At 52.3% G+C, this 20000-nt stretch overlaps 1 protein-coding gene across 1 annotated transcript in view; it reads right to left on the bottom strand.

The window, feature by feature from the left end:
* LOC144499967 (protocadherin-16-like) overlaps window positions 1–20000 on the bottom strand; it is a 502287-nt gene that overhangs the window by 129455 nt on the left and 352832 nt on the right. The window contains exons 8-12 of the mRNA XM_078222709.1: window positions 15168–15264; window positions 7435–7592; window positions 4770–5613; window positions 1894–2133; window positions 458–583 (exon numbers count right to left, since the gene is read on the bottom strand). Coding sequence (XP_078078835.1) covers window positions 458–583; window positions 1894–2133; window positions 4770–5613; window positions 7435–7592; window positions 15168–15264 — 1465 coding nt within the window. The remainder of the gene's footprint in view (window positions 1–457; window positions 584–1893; window positions 2134–4769; window positions 5614–7434; window positions 7593–15167; window positions 15265–20000) is intronic.

Here is a 20000-nt window from a genome sequence, read left to right on the forward strand (position 1 = left end):
ACACACACTCACACAAACGCTCACACACACACTCACACGCAAACACACTCACACACACATACACACACACACTCACTCATTCACACACACACTCACACACACATACACACACTCACACACACGCACTCACACACAGAGACACACACAGAGACACACACAGAGATGCGCAGGCACACACCCACACACTCACACAGAGAGAGAGAGACACACACATACACACACACACACACACAGAAAGACACAGACACACACACTCACACACACAGACATACAGAGACACACCCACCCACATACACAGAGGCACACACACACACACAAACACACACATACACAGACAGAGAGAAAGAGAGAGAGAGACAAAGTGGAAGAGAATGGTTGAGGGAAAGACAGAGCAAGTGAGAGAGACAGAAAGAGGAACCTGTATCCATCCCCCTATCAGCATCAAGAGGGCACTGACCTGTGACCTGATAAAAATCCAGTTCCTCCCTGTCCATCACTCGATTGGTTCTGATAACACCGGTCACTGGATCAATGGAGAAACTGCTTTCCACAACCCCTCCATATCTCAGCACACCATTAGAGCCTGATGATTATAAACAAAATCATTAAAAACTGACTAAACAGATACATTTCACACCAATAAACACAGTACAAATGTCCATTCAGCCCATCAAGGGATTTACACCACACCCCATGTCCACTCCCCCCCGTCACTGACTCTCCCCCATTCCCCCCTCACACCCCCATGTCCACTCTCCCCCGTCACTGACTCTCCCCCCCATTCCCCCTCCCACACCCCCATGTACCCTCTCCCCTATCACTGACTCTCCCCCCCCAATCCCCCTCCCACACCCCATGTCCACTCCCCCCCATCACTGACTCTCCCCCCCCATTCCCCCCTCACACCCCCATGTACCCTCTCCCCTATCACTGACTCTCCCCCCCCATTCCCCCCTCACACCCCCATGTCCACTCTCCCCCGTCACTGACTCTCCCCCCCATTCCCCCTCCCACACCCCCATGTCCACTCTCCCCTATCACTGACTCTCCCCCCCATTCCCCCTCCCACACCCCCATGTCCACTCCCCCCCATCACTGACTCTCCCCCCCCATTCCCCCTCCCACACCCCCATGTCCACTCTCCCCATCACTGACTCTCCCCCCATTCCCCCTCCCACACCCCCATGTCCACTCTCCCCATCACTGACTCTCCCCCCATTCCCCCTCCCATACTCCCATGTACACTCCCCCCCATCACTGACTCCCCCCCCATTCCCCCTCCCACACCCCCATGTCCACTCTCCCCATCACTGACTCTCCCCCCATTCCCCCTCCCACACCCCCATGTCCACTCTCCCCATCACTGACTCTCCCCCCATTCCCCCTCCCATACTCCCATGTACACTCCCCCCCATCACTGACTCTCCCCCCCATTCCCCCTCCCATACTCCCATGTACACTCCCCCCCATCACTGACTCTCCCCCCCCATTCCCCCTCCCACACCCCCATGTCCACTCCCCCCTATCACTGACTCTCCCCCCATTCCCCCTCCCACACCTCATGTACACTCCCCCCCATCACTGACTCTCCCCCCATTCCCCCTCCCACACCTCATGTACACTCCCCCCCATCACTGACTCTCCCCCCATTCCCCCTCCCACACCCCCATGTCCGTGCTCCTGTACTGCTGCAATCTTCTGACTGCAGCTGACAGAATGAACCCAGGATTGTCCCCCTGGGTAGTTGCACCAAGACTTGTACGTTCAGTGTTTTACCTTCATTGGCTGTGCTTGGAGTGAGACAGCTGGTTACTAACCCACCTTGCCACTCTCAAACCTCTGGCCCTGTCAACACAGCCCATACTGATTTGGTTATCACGGGTGACTTGTTACCTTGGTCCCGGTCAGTGGCTTGGATCTGGATAACCTGTGTGCCAACGGACTGATTCTCCAAGACACTGGCTTCATATAGTGCCTCTCCAAACACCGGCACCTCATCATTCACATCAATCAGCTGAATGTGAAGCAGCTGGGCAGCTGAGCGTTGGAAAGTTCCGTGATCGCAAGCCTCAATTGTCAGATTAATCCAGCTTTGCTCTTCACAATCCAGCTTCTTCACAATGGACAAGGCCCCTGTAATCAGAGCGAAGAGGATCTGATGATGGGGCATTGATGATGGGGGATTGATGATGGGGCGTTGATGATGGGGCGTTGATGATGGAGTGTTGATGATGGGGCGTTGATGATGGGGCGTTGATGATGGGGGGTTGATGATGGGGCATTGGGGATGGGGCGTTGATGATGGGGGGTTGATGATGCGGTGTTGATGATGAGGCATGGATGATGGGGCGTTGAGGATGGGGCGTTGGGGATGGGGCGTTGATGATGGGGGGTTGATGATGGGGCATGGATGATGGGGCGTTGAGGATGGGGCATTGATGCTGGGGCTTTGAGGATGGGGCATTGAGTATGGGGGGTTGATGATGGGGCGTTGATGATGGGGCGTTGATGAGAGGACAGTGATGATGGGGCGTTGATGATGGGGTGTTGATGATGGGGTGTTGATGATGGGGGGTTGATGATGGGGCCTTGATGATGGGGCGTTGATGGTGGGGTGTTGATGATGGGGGGTTGATGATGGGGCGTTGATGATGGGGCGTTGATGATGGGGTGTTGATGATGGGGTGTTGAGGATGGGGCGTTGAGGATGGGGCGTTGAGGATGAGGTGTTGATGTTGGGGGGTTGATGATGGGGCATTGGGGATGGGGCATTGAGGATGGGGCATTGGGGATGGGGCGTTGATGATGGGGCATTGGGGATGGGGCGTTGATGATGGGGGGTTGATGAGAGGACAGTGATGATGGGGGGTTGATGATGGGGCGTTGATGATGGGGGGTTGATGATGGGGCATTGATGAGAGGACAGTGATGATGGGGGGTTGATGATGGGGCGTTGATGATGGGGGGTTGATGATGGGGCATTGATGAGAAGACAGTGATGATGGGGGGTTGATGATGGGGCGTTGATGATGGGGGGTTGATGATGGGGCATTGGGGATGGGGCGTTGAGGATGGGGCGTTGGGGATGGGGGGCTAATGATGGGGCGGTGATGATGGGGGGTTGATGATGGGGCATTGGGGATGGGGCGTTGAAGATGAGGCGTTGAGGATGGGGCATTGATGATGGGGCATTGGGGATGGGACATTGGGGATGGGGCATTGGGGATGGGGCGTTGATGATGGGGTGTTGATGATGGGGGGTTGATGATGGGGCGTTGATGATGGGGGGTTGATGATGGGGCGTTGATGATGGGGGGTTGAGGATGGGGCGTTGAGGATAGGGGGTTGATGATGGGGGGTTGATGATGGGGGGTTGATGATGGGGCGTTGAGGATGGGGCATTGAGAATGGGGCATTGGGGGTGGGGCGTTGATAATGGGGGATTGATGATGGGGCATTGAGGATGGGGCGCTGATGATGGGGCATTGCGAATGGGGCATTGGGGGTGGGGCATTGATAATGGGGGATTGATGATGGGGCGTTGAGGATGGGGCGCTGAGGATGGGGCGTTGAGGATGGGGGATTGATGATGGGGCGTTGTTGATGGGGTGTTGATGATTGGAGGTTGATGATGGGGCATTGGGGATGGGGCGTTGAGGATGAGGCGTTGAGGATGGGGTGTTGAGGATGGGGCGTTGAGGATGAGGCGTTGAGGATGGGGCGTTGAGGATGGGGTGTTGATGATGGGGGGTTGATGATGGGGGGTTGATGATGGGGCGTTATGATGGGGGGGTTGTTGATGGGGCGTTGATGATGGGGGGTTGATGATGGGGCGTTGGGGATTGGGCGTTGAAGATGAGGTGTTGAGGATGGGGCATTGATGATGGGGCATTGAGATGGGGCATTGGGGATGGGGCGTTGATGATGGGGCGTTGAGGATGGGGCGTTGGGGATGGGGCGATGATGATGGGGAGGTTGATGATGGGGCGTTGATGATGGGGCGTTGATGATGGGGCATTGATGAGAGGACAGTGATGATGGGGTTTGTTGATGGGGCGTTGATGATGGGGGGTTGATGATGGGGCATTGGGGATGGGGCGTTGAAGATGAGGCGTTGAGGATGGGGCGTTGAGGATGGGGCGTTGGGGATGGGGCGTTGACGATGGGGCATTGAGGATGGGGCGTTGAGGATGGGGCTTTGAGGATGGGGCATTGGGGATGGGGCGTTGATGATGGGGGGTTGATGATGGGGCGTTGATGATGGGGGGTTGATGATGGGACGTTGATGATGGGGGGTTGAGGATGGGGGGTTGATGATGGGGGGTTGAGGATCGGGCGTTGAGGATAGGGGGTTGATGATGGGGGGTTGATGATGGGGGGTTGATGATGGGGCGTTGAGGATGGGGCATTGGGGGTGGTGCGTTGATAATGGGGGATTGATGATGGGGCATTGAGGATGGGGAGTTGAGGATGGGGCGTTGGGGATGGGGTGTTGATGATGGGGCATTGATGATGGGGGGTTGATGATTGGGCGTTAATGATGGGGGGTTGATGATGGAGGTTTGATGATGGGGAGTTGATGATGGGGCATTGATGATGGGGAATTGATGAGAGGACAGTGATGATGGGGCATTGATGATGGGGCATTGATCATGGAGCATTAATGATGGGGCGTTGAGGATGGGGCGTTGAGGATGGGGTAGTGATGAAGGGGCAGTGATGAAGGGGCAGTGAAGAAGGGGCGTTGAGGATGGGGCATTGCTGCTTACCTGTGTCTGGGTGCAGACGGACCTTGTTTCCTCCAAAACTGGATTTTATGCGGTAACTGAGTCGGCCATTCTCTCCCAAATCCACATCCTGGGCAACAACATAGGAGATAATTGTGCCAATGGGCTGGTTCTCCATCAGACTCAGTACCGGGGGGGAGAGGAAACGGGGGCTGTTATCATTTTCGTCTGTCACAAAGACACGAACAGTCACTGCTGAGGATTTGCGTTGGGAACTGTTAACGGCTTGGTCTGTCGCTTGTATCACAAGAAGGAAGAATGGGATGGCTTCACGATCGATGAGTGCCCCTGCTGTCAGCACCCCAGTCATTGGATCAATGCGCAGGAAGGATCCTGGAGGGGTTTGCTGGAGAAGTGAGTACCGGACCTCGCTGTTGGGGCCACTTCCATCTTTATCAACAGCATGGAAGGTGTAGAGAGAGACTCCAACCTCCGCATTCTCACTGATCACAACAGTGGTAGGGTCCTCAGCAAACTGGGGCGCATATTCATTGCGATCCTCGATGTCGATTTCTACAATGCTCACGGTGCTTTTGGGGAAACCTGTGCTCAGGTCATCAACGGCAATCTCCAGCTGGTAATGTGAACCCAATTCGTAATCCAGTTCCTGTGCCAGATAAATGTCACCCGTCAACCTGTTCACCAAAAATCGCCCGTCCAGATCCGTTCCCCCAACAATTGTGTAGGTCACCTGACCATCTGTGCGTGTCAGTCGATCCTCAGAAGCAACTGAACCAATCACAGAGCCAGGTGCCATTCCCTCAATGGATCTGAACGTGAGTGTGGAACTGCCGGCTTGGGGCAGACCGCTGGGCGAACTCAGCACCTAAAGGGTTAAACAAAATTGAGTTAAAAAACCATCTGAATGCATGGAAGCTGGATAAACACACCCGGGGGAGGGAGAGGATTAGAGTGATTTGCTGCTGAGGTGAGAGGAAGAGTAGGCGGAGGGAAGCTGGTTTCAGCTGGGCTCTCAATAAAATGGGGATTGAAATCTCCGGTGAGGATAACTGGAAATTGACACAACTCAGACTGGAAAACAGTAAAACGGGGAAATAAGAATACTGATCCAAACTGCCTTTTCCTTCTGTGAAGAAAACAAGACAGAAAGTTCTGGAAAACATTGGTCTTTATACAGCCAGAGCTGCACTGAAATAGCTTTTTAAATCAAAGACTCTTTACAACAGCAATGATCAAATAAAATTCAAAACAGCCACATATCAGGTCAGATGAGAAAAAGGGTTAAAAGTGTCTTAAACCCCCCTCCCCCTCACACAAGAGGAACCCACTCTCCCCACGGACATGGGGAACCTGCCCCCTCACATCCCTGCCAGGGGCTGGAGCCAGTGAGAAATGCCCAGATACGATGTTGCCCCCGGGGTGTCCTGTGTGCCTGGATGGGTTCTCTTTGTTCGGGCTTGTCCATTCTTAACCCGTGAATGAGAATGTGTTGTAAGGCAGCAATGGCACAGCCAGTGTTGGCGTTTAGTGTGCAGGGCGAGGGAGGCATTGGGGTGAGGGGGGAACGGGGGGGGGGCAGGTCCAGGGTGGGGCAGGGCGGGGGGGCAAGGCGAGGGAGCTGAGGGCGAGTGGGTGGTCAGGCCGGGGAGGGGGGGGGGGGGGGGGGGTTGGGTGGGGGGGGGGGGGGGGCCGGGGGGGAAGAGAGAAGTGGGCAGGGCATGCGGCAGGGTGGGGAGACGCAATGTTACTGATGGGGTCTTGGTTAAAGGATATAGAAACAAAAAAAATTCACATGTCGAGATTTCAGAAAGCACTTTTGAAAATTTGGGTTAGATACAGAGTAAAACTCCCTCTACACTGTCCCCATCAAACACTCCCAGGACAGTTACAGCACGGGGTTAGATACAGAGTAAAGCTCCCTCTACACTGTCCCCATCAAACACTCCCAGGACAGGTACAGCACGGGGTTAGATACAGAGTAAAGCTCCCTCTATACTGTCCCCATCAAACACTCCCAGGACAGTTACAGCACGGGGTTAGATACAGAGTAAAACTCCCTCTACACTGTCCCCATCAAACACTCCCAGGACAGTTACAGCACGGGGTTAGATACAGAGTAAAGCTCCCTCTACACTGTCCCCATCAAACACTCCCAGGACAGGTACAGCACGGGGTTAGATACAGAGTAAAGCTCCCTCTATACTGTCCCCATCAAACACTCCCAGGACAGTTACAGCACGGGGTTAGATACAGAGTAAAACTCCCTCTACACTGTCCCCATCAAACACTCCCAGGACAGTTACAGCACGGGGTTAGATACAGAGTAAAGCTCCCTTACACTGTCCCCATCAAACACTCCCAGGACAGGGACAGAATCTCTCCTATCCACCACTATCTTTTTTCTTCCACTGGTTTCTATCTTCCGTCCTGACGAAAGATCATCTCAGCTTGGAATGTTGACTGTGTCTTTCTCCAAAGATGTTGCCAGACCTGCTGAGTATTTTTCCTCCGGCAGAGTTCCCAGAATTCAGCAGATGTCATGCTGTGGCCAAACGCCTTGGACACTGTCAATCGGATTTCCTTGGAACTGTTGGTCTATGAAACCTCTTATCCTATCAGGTCCCAGTACTGCTGGTTAAGCCTCTGTAAATAATTGACAACTCTCTTTGTGGGAATGTTTATTTACCTGAACACGAAGGGGAAGCGCTGTGGTTTGGGAAGGCATGCCCCGGTCACTGGCCAGAACTGTCAATTCATACTCGTGTCTCTCCAGCCTGTGCAGCACTGTGGCTGTCCTGAGTGCCCCAGTGGCAGGATGCAAAGCAAATCGCTGACTCCAGGTTCCTAGAGAGAGACAGACACGGAGATTGTGTGATTGTGTCGGCTGAGTGAAGCAAACTGCCAACCTGCTTCCCATAGACGACAGAGAGAACATTGCAATTCCTCAATGGCAACAGTGAAACACTAGGAGGCCATTCAGTCCCTCCATCCTGTCCTTCCATTCAATTACATTATGGCTGACTTGTATCTTAACTCTGTCCAGTCCATGGCTCTGTAACAATTATTATCACAATGGAGTCTATTGCTGTCCTTCACCGCTGGTAATTGTCTGGGAGGAGTCGATGGGGAGAAGATCCAAAGCATCTACTCAGGGTGGCATCTGTATTCTGGTGGCTGACAACAGTTCACTGATTGGTCGTTCCCCTTAGCAACAAGTATTCCGCTTTGGATGCAGTTGAGGGGGACGACATACCAGTGGGGAGCCGCAGTGAGCGGATCTCCAGCACTGTGTCCGTCTCTGTGGCTCGGGAGGGTAAGGGGGAGAGCGGGAGGGCAATAGTTATTGGGGACTCGTTAGTTGGAGGGATAGATCGGAGGTTCTGTGGCAGCAAAAGAGACTCACATAGAACATAGAACATAGAACATAGAACATTACAGCGCAGAACAGGCCCTTCGGCCCACGATGTTGCACCGACCAGTTAAAAAAAAAACTGTGACCCTCCAACCTAAACCAATTTCTTTTCGTCCATGAACCTATCTACGGATCTCTTAAACGCCCCCAAACTAGGCGCATTTACTACTGATGCTGGCAGGGCATTCCAATCCCTCACCACCCTCTGGGTAAAGAACCTACCCCTGACATCGGTTCTATAACTACCCCCCCTCAATTTAAAGCCATGCCCCCTCGTGCTGGATTTCTCCATCAGAGGAAAAAGGCTATCACTATCCACCCTATCTAAACCTCTAATCATCTTATATGTTTCAATAAGATCCCCTCTTAGCCGCCGCCTTTCCAGCGAAAACAATCCCAAATCCCTCAGCCTCTCCTCATAGGATCTCCCCTCCATACCAGGCAACATCCTGGTAAACCTCCTCTGCACCCTCTCCAAAGCCTCCACATCCTTCCTGTAATGTGGGGACCAGAACTGCACACAGTACTCCAAGTGCGGCCGCACCAGAGTTGTGTACAGTTGCAACATAACGCTACGACTCCTAAATTCAATCCCCCTACCAATAAACGCCAAGACACCATATGCCTTCTTAACAACCTTATCTACTTGATTCCCAACTTTCAGGGATCTATGCACACATACACCTAGATCCCTCTGCTCCTCCACACTATTCAAAGTCCTCCCGTTAGCCCTATACTCAACACATCTGTTATTCCTACCAAAGTGAATTACCTCACACTTCTCCGCATTAAACTCCATCCGCCACCTCTCGGCCCAACTTTGCAACCTGTCTAAGTCGTCCTGCAAACTACGACACCCTTCCTCACTGTCTACCACACCACCGACTTTGGTGTCATCAGCAAATTTGCTAATCCACCCAACTATACCCTCATCACGGATGGTATGTTGCCAGGTTCTGTGGCAGCAAAAGAGACTCACGGATGGTATGATGCCAGGGTCCGTGACGTCTCGGACCGTGTTTTCCGGATTCTTAAGGGGGAGGGAGAACAGTCACAAGTCGTGGTACACATTGGTACCAACGACATAGGTAAGAGAAGGGACGGGGATTTAAAACAGGAATTTAGGGAGCTGGGCTGGAAGCTGAGAGCTAAGACAAAACATGTGGTCATCTCTGGTACGTTGCTGATGCCACGTGATAGCGAGTTGAGGGACAGGGAGAGAGTGCAGTTAAACATGTGGTTGCAGGGAGGGTTTCAGATACGTGGATAATTGGAACACATTCTGGGGAAGGTGGGACCTGTATAAACAGGACAGGGTGCACCTGAACCAGAGGGGCACCAATATCCTGAGAGGGAAATTTGCTATGGCTCTTCAGGGGGGTTTAAACTAATTTGTCAGGGGGGTGGGAAAAGGAGTTGTAGTCCGGAAGTCAGTGTGAGGGTAGCGAGGTATTGGGCAAGGTATCAAGGTCAAGGGTGGGTACCAGTAGACAGGAAGGGTTGAAGTGTGTCTACTTCAATGCAAGGAGCATCCGGAACAAGGTAGATGAACTTGGGGCGTGGATTGGTACTTGGGACTACGATGTTGTGGCCATTACGGAGACATGGGTAGAACAAGGACAGGAATGGTTGTTGGACGTTCCGGGGTACAGATGTTTCAGTAAGTGTAGGGAAGCTGGTAAAAGAGGTGGAGGAGTAGCATTTAAAAGTGGATTACAGGGTCAAAGTTAGGATTCTGAAGACTGTGGAGGAACAGAGAGATCTTGGGGTCCATATCCACAGATATCTGAAGGTTGCCACTCAAGTGGATAGAGCTGTGAAGAAGGCCTATAGTGTGGTAACTTTTATTAACAGGGGGTTGGCGTTTAAGAGCAGTGGGGTTATGCTACAACTGTGCCTTGGTGAGACTACATTTGGGATATTGTGTGCAGTTCTGGTCACCTCACTATAAGAAGGATGTGGAAGCGCTGGAAAGAGTGCAAAGGAGATTTACCAGGATGCTGCCTGGTTTGGAGGGTAGGTCTTCTGAGGAAAGGCTGAGGGAGCGAGGGCTGTTCTCTCTGGAGTGGAGGAGGTTGAGGGGAGACTTAATAGAGGGTTATAAAATGATGAAGGGGATAGATAGAGTGAACGTTCAAAGACTATTTCCTTGGGTGGATGAAGCTATTACAAGGGGGCATAACTATAGGGTTCATGGTGGGAGATATAGGAAGGATGTCCGAGGTAGGTTCTTTACTCAGAGAGTGGTTGGGGTGTGGAATGGACTGCCTGCAGTGATAGTGGAGTCAGACACTTTAGGAACATTTAAGCGGTTATTGGATAGGCACATGGAGCACACCAGGATGATAGGGAGTGGGATAGCTTGATCTTGGTTTCAGATAAAGCTCGGCACAACATCGTGGGCCGAAGGGCCTGTTCTGTGCTGTACTGTTCAGTTTGGAAGGAGTAACAGGAATTCAGAGTACTGGGCTAATGGTAAGATACTTGGTAGTGTGGATGAACAGAGGGATCTGGGTGTCCATGTGCATAGATCCCTGAAGGTTGGCACCCAGGTTGATAGGGTTGTTAAGAAGGCGTACAGTGTGTTAGCTTTTATTGGTAGAGGGATTGAGTTTCGGAGCCAGGAGGTCATGTTGCAACTGTACAAAACTCTGGTGCGGCCGCACTTGGAGTATTGCGTACAGTTCTGGTCGCCGCATTATAGGAAGGATGTGGAAGCATTGGAAAGGGTGCAGAGGAGATTTACCAGGATGTTGCCTGGTATGGTGGGAAAATCATATGAGAAAAGGCTGAGGGGCTTGAGGTTGTTTTCGTTAGAGAGAAGAAGGTTAAGAGGTGACTTAATAGAGGCATACAAGATGATCAGAGGATTAGATAGGGTGGATAGTGAGAGCCTTTTTCCTCGGATGGTGATGGCTAACACTAGGGGACATAGCTTTAAATTGAGGGGTGATAGATATAGGACAGATGTTAGAAGTAGGTTCTTTACTCAGAGAGTAGTAAGGGCGTGGAATGCCCTGCCTGCAGCAGTAGTAGACTCGTCAACATTAAGAGCATTCAAATGGTTATTGGAGAAACATATGGATGATATTGGAATAGTGTAGATTAGAGGGGCTTTAGATTGGTTTCACTGGTCGGCGCAACATCGAGGGCCGAAGGGCCTGTACTGCGCTGTAATGTTCTATGTTCTATGGTTCACAAGGGTTTCCAATTGTCACTTTCAAAGAACTTGCTTTGGAATCTTTCCCCAAACGACGATGTCAGTTGGATCCGATCTGTCGGGATCCACCTCTCGGTTTCAACCTCCAATCGGAATGCACCCCCCCACACATACTCCAGTCATCAGGTCGGTTCAAGCTCTGGCTTCCACTCATTCTCTCAGACGCTCAGCTGTCTCCACAGAGCAGCTTCACAGGCTCAGAGTAAAACATCACCGACCTTTAGATCTCCTTGGGGTTCCCACGCAAGGGGACATGAATATAGCTGAGGAGGACACTGGGTTGCAAGGGAGTAGAATAGACAGTATTACAGTTGATAAGGAGGATGTGCAGGATATTCTGGAGGGTCTGAAAATAGATAAATCCCCTGGTCCGGATGGGATTTATCCAAGGATTCTCTGGGAGGCAAGAGAAGTGATTGCAGAGCCTCTGGCTCTGATCTTCAGGTCGTCGTTGGCCTCTGGTATAGTACCAGAAGATTGGAGGTTAGCGAATGTTGTCCCATTGTTTAAGAAGGGGAACAGAGACTTCCCCGGGAATTATAGACCGGTGAGTCTCACTTCTGTTGTCGGCAAGATGTTGGAAAAAATTATAAGGGATAGGATTTATAGTTATTTGGAGAGTAATGAATTGATAGGTGATAGTCAGCATGGTTTTGTGGCAGGTAGGTCGTGCCTTACTAACCTTATTGAGTTTTTTGAGAAAGTGACCAAGGAGGTGGATGGGGGCAAGGCAGTGGACGTGGTATATATGGATTTTAGTAAGGCGTTTGATAAGGTTCACCATGGTAGGCTTCTGCAGAAAATGCAGATGTATGGGATTGGGGGTGATCTAGGAAATTGGATCAGGAATTGGCTAGCGGATAGGAAACAGAGGGTGGTGGTTGATAGTAAATATTCATCATGGAGTGCGGTTACAAGTGGTGTACCTCAGGGATCTGTTTTGGGGCCACTGCTGTTTGTAATATTTATTAATGATCTGGATGAGGGTATAGTTGGGTGGATTAGCAAATTTGCTGATGACACCAAAGTCGGTGGTGTGGTAGACAGTGAGGAAGGGTGTCGTAGTTTGCAGGAAGACTTAGACAGGTTGCAAAGTTGGGCCGAGAGGTGGCGGATGGAGTTTAATGCGGAGAAGTGTGAGGTAATTCACTTTGGTAGGAATAACAGATGTGTTGAGTATAGGGCTAACGGGAGGACTTTGAATAGTGTGGAGGAGCAGAGGGATCTAGGTGTATGTGTGCATAGATCCCTGAAAGTTGGGAATCAAGTAGATAAGGTTGTTAAGAAGGCATATGGTGTCTTGGCGTTTATTGGTAGGGGGATTGAATTTAGGAGTCGTAGCGTTATGTTGCAACTGTACACAACTCTGGTGCGGCCGCACTTGGAGTACTGTGTGCAGTTCTGGTCCCCACATTACAGGAAGGATGTGGAGGCTTTGGAGAGGGTGCAGAGGAGGTTTACCAGGATGTTGCCTGGTATGGAGGGGAGATCCTATGAGGAGAGGCTGAGGGATTTGGGATTGTTTTCGCTGGAAAGGCGGCGGCTAAGAGGGGATCTTATTGAAACATATAAGATGATTAGAGGTTTAGATAGGGTGGATAGTGATAGCCTTTTTCCTCTGATGGAGAAATCCAGCACGAGGGGGCATGGCTTTAAATTGAGGGGGGGTAGTTATAGAACCGATGTCAGGGGTAGGTTCTTTACCCAGAGGGTGGTGAGGGATTGGAATGCCCTGCCAGCATCAGTAGTAAATGCGCCTAGTTTGGGGGCGTTTAAGAGATCCGTAGATAGGTTCATGGACGAAAAGAAATTGGTTTAGGTTGGAGGGTCACAGTTTTTTTTTTTAACTGGTCGGTGCAACATCGTGGGCCGAAGGGCCTGTTCTGCGCTGTAATGTTCTATGTTCTATGTTCTACAAGCCCATGTTATTTGTATTTAGTATTTTGCAGCCCTGTTTTGTAAGTTGGAGCCTCTGCTCCTCATTCTTAACAGGATCTCTCCCAAATTCCTGCTCTTGTTCCTGGGTTTATGAGTCTTCACTTCAGACCTGCAGTTCCCCCTCTCAGTATTTTGTTGACAACTTAGTATCTCCTTTGAGATCCAGAATCCACTCAACATTCACCCTTACTTTAACCCTAGAGTAACTCCTCTAAGATTCTAGATTTATTTGCCTGGGTATTCTGCTACAATGCCCAGCTAGAGAGAGACTTAAACAGCCTCCTTCACCTGAACCACCTTCACCGAATGAATGTCAAACTGCTTCCTGTTCCTCTGTGGCCTCTCTATATGGCAATAGCTGAGTTTGCTTCCCTCATATGGGAGAATCTAGGACCAGAGGGCATCAGCTCAGAGTAAGGAGGTCTCCCATTGAAGAGAGAGATGAGGAGGAATTTCTTCTCTCAGATGGTAGTGAATCTGTGGAATTCTTTACCGCAGAGGGCTGTAGATGCTGGATCATTCAGTATGTTCAAGGCTGAGATAGACAGATTTTTAATCAGTAAGGGAATCGAGGGGCTATGGGGATAAGGCGGGAAAGTGGAGTTGAGGATTATCACATCAGATCAGTCGTGATCTCATTGAATGGCCTAGCAGACTCGATGGACCAATTGGCTTACATCTGTTTCTACAGGAGCAGAGATGTCTTGCTGCAGCTATGCAAGGCCTTGGTATGACCACACCAAGAATATTGTGTGGCGTTTCCATCCCCATATCTGAAGAAGGATGTTCTTGCTCTGAAGGGAGTGCAGAGAAGGTTTACCAGGCTGATTCCTGGGATTGCAGAACTGCTATATGAGGAGAGATTGAGTCGGTTAAGATTGCGTTCATTTTAGAAGAATGAGGGGGGAATCTCGTAGCAACCTGGGTGTAAGAAGGATATTCCCGGTGGTGGGGGAGTCCTGAACCAGGGTCATAGTCTAAGGATATGGGTTATGATACCCCCCTCCAGCCTGGGGTCCATGGGGAATCACTGATTGAGCTCCCCATGGGGTTCACTGAGTATGAGTTTCCCCGGGAACAGGCAGTGGCCTGCCCAGCTGGAACTCATTACCTGAGCCTTTATAAGGCAGGCCCAGGACTGGGCCTGCTGGACAGTAGTCCCAGACAGGAATTAGTGTGTGTACACCACAATAGTGCTTTTACTTTGCATTCTGTAATAAACCATATTCCTTTCCAGTCGGACTTCCTGAGTTATTATATGGACAAACCATTTAGGACGGAGATGAGGAGAAATTTCTTCACCCAGAGGGTGGTGAATGTGTGGAATTCACTCCCACAGAAAGTAGTTGAGACCAAAACATTGTCTGATTTCAAGAAGAAATTAGATATAGCTCTTTGGGTCTAAAGGGATCGAGGGATATGGGGGGAAGGGGGGATCAGGACGTTGAATTTGATGATCAGCCATGATCAAAATGAATGGCAGAGCAGGCTTGAAGGGCCGAATGGTCTCCTCTGCTTCTAGTTTCTATGTCTTATGACATTAAAATGCAGGCATCCTTTAAAGTGAAACTAAAACAGCAGTTTTCTTCACCGTCAACTGTAGGAATATAAATTATCGTCAACATCCACAAGTACAAATCACTTCAAACTGTCGCTACTTTCTAACAGTGTCATGAGGTTTTAGCGATTTCTGAACTAGCACTCCAATTTCCCCGACTCCCTCACACGTTCTAGCTTTTCACCATTTAGATAAAGCTCTGATTAATCCTCTTGTGAATAACCTCACACTTTCCAGCATTAAACTCCATCTGCCACATTTAGCTTCCAGACTCCATTCACCCAATCTTACCTGAGAGAGAGTAAACTACAGTGCCATTCTCCCCCTCATCTGGGTCCATGGCCTGGAACGTTGCCACCAGAGTTCCTGCCAGATTCCCTTCAAAAACCTGTACAGAGGGAAAAATGAGATTGAGAAAATTCGCAATCAGCACCCAGACACTCGCCCAGACTCTCGCCCAGACTCTCGCCCGGACACTCGCCCAGACTCTCGCCCAGACTCACGCCCAGACTCACACCCAGACACTCGCCCAGACACTCGCCCAGACACTCGCCCAGACTCACGCCCAGACTCACACCCAGACACTCGCCCAGACTCACGCCCAGACTCTCGCCCAGACTCACGCCCAGACTCACACCCAGACACTCGCCCAGACACTCACCCAGACTCATGCCCAGACTCTCGCCCAGACTCACGCCCAGACTCTCGCCCAGACTCACACCCAGACTCACGCCCAGACACTCGCCCAGACTCACGCCCAGACTCTCGCCCAGACTCACGCCCAGACTCTCGCCCAGACTCACGCCCAGACTCTCGCCCAGACTCACGCCCAGACTCTCGCCCAGACACTCGCCCAGACACTCGCCCAGACTCACGCCCAGACTCTCGCCCAGTCTCACGCCCAGACTCTCGCCCAGACTTACGCCCAGACTCACGCCCAGACACTCGCCCAGACTCACGCCCAGACACTCGCCCAGACTCACGCCCAGACACTCGCCCAGACTCACGCCCAGACTCACGCCCAGACTCTCGCCCAGACTCACGCCCAGACTCTCGCCCAGACTCACGCCCAGACTCACACCCAGACACTCGCCCAGACACTCGCCCAGACTCTCGCCCAGACTCACGCCCAGACTCACGCCCAGACTCTCGCCCAGCCTCTCGCCCAGACTCACGCCCAGACTCACGCCCAGACTCACGCCCAGACTCTCGCCCAGACTCACACCCAGACTCTCGCCCAGACTCTCGCCCAGACTCACGCCCAGACTCTCACCCAGACTCACACCCAGACTCTCGCCCAGACTCTCGCCCAGACTCACGCCCAGACTCACACCCAGACACTCGCCCAGACACTCGCCCAGACTCTCGCCCAGACTCACGCCCAGACACTCGCCCAGACACTCGCCCAGACTCTCGCCCAGACTCACGCCCAGACTCTCGCCCAGACTCACACCCAGACTCTCGCCCAGACTCACGCCCAGACTCTCGCCCAGACTCACACCCAGACTCTCGCCCAGACTCTCGCCCAGACTCACGCCCAGACTCTCGCCCAGACTCTCGCCCAGACTCACGCCCAGACACTCGCCCAGACACTCGCCCAGACTCTCGCCCAGACTCACGCCCAGACACTCGCCCAGACACTCGCCCAGACTCTCGCCCAGACTCTCGCCCAGACTCTCGCCCAGACTCTCGCCCAGGCTCTCGCCCAGACTCTCGCCCAGACTCTCGCCCAGACTCTCGCCCAGACTCACGCCCAGACTCTCGCCCAGACTCACGCCCAGACTCTCGCCCAGACTCTCCCCCAGACTCTCGCCCAGACTCTCGCCCAGACTCACACCCAGACTCTCGCCCAGACTCTCGCCCAGACTCACACCCAGACTCACGCCCAGATTCTCGCCCAGACACTCATCCAGACTCTCGCCCAGACTCTCGCCCAGACTCTCGCCCAGACTCTCGCCCAGACTCACACCCAGACTCTCGCCCAGACTCTCGCCCAGACACACACCCAGACTCTCGCCCAGACACTCGCCCAGACTCTCGCCCAGACTCTCGCCCAGACTCACGCCCAGACTCTCGCCCAGACACTCGCCCAGACACTCGCCCAGACACTCGCCCAGACTCTCGCCCAGACTCACGCCCAGACACTCGCCCAGACTCTCGCCCAGACACTCGCCCAGACACTCGCCCAGACTCACGCCCAGACACTCGCCCAGACTCTCGCCCAGACTCTCGCCCAGACTCACGCCCAGACTCTCGCCCAGACTCTCGCCCAGACTCACACCCAGACTCTCGCCCAGACACTCGCCCAGACTCTCGCCCAGACTCTCGCCCAGACTCACACCCAGACTCACGCCCAGACTCACGCCCAGACTCTCGCCCAGACTCACACCCAGACTCACGCCCAGACTCACGCCCAGACTCTCGCCCAGACACTCGCCCAGACTCTCGCCCAGACTCACACCCAGACTCACGCCCAGACTCTCGCCCAGACTCACGCCCAGACTCACGCCCAGACTCTCGCCCAGACTCACGCCCAGACTCACACCCAGACTCACACCCAGACTCTCGCCCAGACACTCGCCCAGACTCTCGCCCAGACTCACACCCAGACTCTCGCCCAGACTCTCGCCCAGACTCTCGCCCAGACTCACACCCAGACTCTCGCCCAGACTCTCGCCCAGACTCTCGCCCAGACTCACACCCAGACTCACACCCAGACTCACGCCCAGACTCACGCCCAGACTCTCGTCCAGACTCATGTCCAGACTCTCGCCCAGACTCACGCCCAGATTCGCGCCCAGACTCACGCCCAGACTCACGCCCAGACACTCATCCAGACTCACGTCCAGACTCACGCCCAGACACTCATCCAGACTCACGTCCAGACTCACGTCCAGACTCATGTCCAGACTCACGTCCAGACTCATGCCCAGAGTCACATTTACACTCTTTGTCATATATGAACTAGGAGCAGGAGTAGGCCATTCAGCCCCTCAATCCTGCTCCGCCATTCAACATGATGATGACTGATTGCATAGAAACATAGGGGCCAGTGTCCGTTATTGCTGTTGGGGCAATATCATGCTGATTTTAATCTGGGCTAATGCACTGCCCTGGGGTTTATGGTCCTTTGGGGTTTGCTGAGGGGAGCTTGATTTGGAGATAATTGACAGGTCAGGTGATGCCTGGGGGCGGTTTGTTCCTCAGAAGAGTCAGTTTTTGGTTTAGTTTCTCAGTTGCTTTTAGAAGGTTATGGAAGAATCAAAGTAAGGCCAGTGAGCCTTACACCAGTGGTAGGGAAATTATTGGGGAGGATTCTTCGAGACAGGATTTATTCTCACTTGGAAATAAGTGGACGTATTAGTGAGAGGCAACATGGTTTTGTGAAGGGGAGGTCATGTCTCACTAACTTGATCGAGTTTTTCAAGGAAGTGACGAAGATGATTGATGAGGGTAGGGCAGTGGATGTTGTCTATATGGACTTCAGTAAAGCCTTTGACAAGGTCCCTCATGGCAGACTGGTGCAGAAGGTGAAGTCGCATGGGGTCAGAAGTGAGCTGGCAAGGTGGATTCAAAACTAGCTCGGTCAAAGAAGACAGAGGGTAGCAGTGGAAGGGTGTGTTTCTGAATGGAGGGTTGTGACAAGTGGTGTTCCCCAGGGATCAATGCTGGGACCTTTGCTGTTTGTAATATATATAAATGATTTGGAGGAAAATGTAACTGGATTGATTAGTAAGTTTGCGGATGACACAAAGGTTGGCACATTTGGGCGGCACGGTAGCACAGTGGTTAGCACTGCTGCTTCACAGCTCCAGGGACCTGGGTTCGATTCTCCTCGTGTCTGTGTGGGTTTCCTCTGGGTGCTCCGGTTTCCTCCCACAGTCCAAAGATGTGCGGGTTAGGTCAATTGGCTATGTTAAAAAATTGCCCCTTAGTGTCCTGAGATGCGTAGGTTAGAGGGATTAGCGGGTAAATATGTAGGAATATGGGGTTAGGGCCCGGGTGGGATTGTGGTCGGTGCAGACTCGATGGGCCCAGTGGCCTCTTTCTGCACTGTGGGGTTTCGATGATTCTCTGATTTAATGGTGGATTTGCGGATAGCGATGAGGACCATCAGAGGATACAGCAGGATATAGATCAGTTGGAGACTTGGGCGGAGAGATGGTAGATGGAGTTTAATCCAGACAAATGTGAGGTAATGCATTTTGGAAGGTCTAATACAGATAGAAAATATACAGTAAATGGCAGAACCCTGAAGAGTATTGATAGGCAAAGGGTGTACAGGTACACAGGTCACTGAAAGTGGCAATGCAGGTGGAGAAGGTAGTCAAGAAGACATACGGCATGCTTGCCTTCATGAGAAAGTGAGAGGGCATGGGATCCAAGGGGCTGTTGCCTTGTGGATCCAGAACTGGCTTGCCTGCAGAAGGCAGAGAGTGGCTGTGGAGGGGTCTTTCTCTGCATGGAGGTCAGTGACCAGTGGAGTGCCCCAGGGATCTGTTCTGGGACCCTTGCTGTTTGTCATTTTCATAAATGACCTGGATGAGGAAGTGGAGGGATGGGTTGGTAAGTTTGCTGACGACACCAAGGTAGGTGGTGTTGTGGATAGTTTGGAGGGATGTCAGAAGTTGCAGCGAGACATAGATAGAATGCAAGACTGGGCGGAGAAGTGGCAGATGGACTTCAACCCGGATAAGTGTGTGGTGATCCATTTTGGCAGATCCAATGGGATGAAGCAGCAGTATAATATGAAGGGTACCATTCTTAGCAGTGTAGAGGATCAGAAGGACCTTGGGGTCCGGGTCCATAGGACTCTTAAATCGGCCTCGCAGGTGGAGGATGCGGTCAAGAAGGCGTACGGCGTACTGGCCTTCATTAATCGAGGGATTGAGTTTAGGAGTCGGGAGATAATGCTGCAGCTTTATAGGACCCTGGTTAGACCCCACTTGGAGTACTGCGCGCAGTTCTGGTCACCTCATTACAGGAAAGATGTTGAAGCCATTGAAAGGGTGCAGAGGAGATTTACAAGGATGTTGCCTGGATTGGGGGGCATGCCTTATGAGGATAGGTTGAGGGAGCTTGGTCTCTTCTCCCTGGAGAGACGAAGGATGAGAGGTGACCTGA

This window comes from Mustelus asterias, chromosome 10, assembly GCF_964213995.1.
Source record: "Mustelus asterias chromosome 10, sMusAst1.hap1.1, whole genome shotgun sequence".
Lineage (NCBI taxonomy): Eukaryota > Metazoa > Chordata > Chondrichthyes > Carcharhiniformes > Triakidae > Mustelus > Mustelus asterias.